The 534-nt window shown below is 62.9% G+C and overlaps 1 protein-coding gene across 1 annotated transcript in view; it reads right to left on the bottom strand.

Annotated features, from left to right (window-relative positions):
* Positions 1–394, bottom strand: part of MTG1 (mitochondrial ribosome associated GTPase 1) — a 13,867-nt gene extending 13,473 nt beyond the window's left edge. The window contains 1 exon segment of the mRNA XM_025215734.1: positions 61–394. Coding sequence (XP_025071519.1) covers positions 61–394 — 334 coding nt within the window.
* Between the last annotated feature and the right edge of the window lie 140 nt (positions 395–534).

The following is a 534-nucleotide window of genomic DNA, read 5'->3' on the forward strand; positions in this document are numbered from 1 at the left end:
CCCGGCCCCGGCCCCGCCCCCGCCCCCTGGCCGCTGTCGCTGTTGGACGACGTGCGCTACCTGATCGTCTGCACCAACTGGTACTAGAGGGGACCCGGCCCGCGGCCAAGCCTCCGCCTCCCCCGGACAAGGCGCCGTGCGCTGCCGGGTGCAGGACTCGGGGGAGGCCGGGGAGCTCGGCTGTGCTCCGGCCCAGCAGGCCTTGTACTGTTTTGCCCAAGGACGCGGCCCCGGCACCCGCTCTCCGCAGGGCTGCTCCCGCGCTGATGGACGTGTCCTGCAGGCCCTGCCTTGTGCGGCTGAGAGAAGGCTTGGCAGCTGCCCGCAGTCCTTGCGCTTGGTGAGGCGTCTCCCACACGGGTGTATGACATTGGCTGCCCCTACAGCTTTCCATCATTTAGTTTGTCAAATGGCATAAAGCGCACGTGTAAACTCATTGTGGCAGGGTGGGTAGTGAATTTTAAGTGACGGCTGTGGAGAGATTTAACTTAACTTTTTTTTTTTTTTAAAGGGTGGGGAGCCTTGTGCCAGTGT

This window comes from Alligator sinensis, unplaced genomic scaffold, assembly GCF_000455745.1.
Source record: "Alligator sinensis unplaced genomic scaffold, ASM45574v1 scaffold264_1, whole genome shotgun sequence".
NCBI classification, from domain to species: Eukaryota; Metazoa; Chordata; order Crocodylia; family Alligatoridae; genus Alligator; species Alligator sinensis.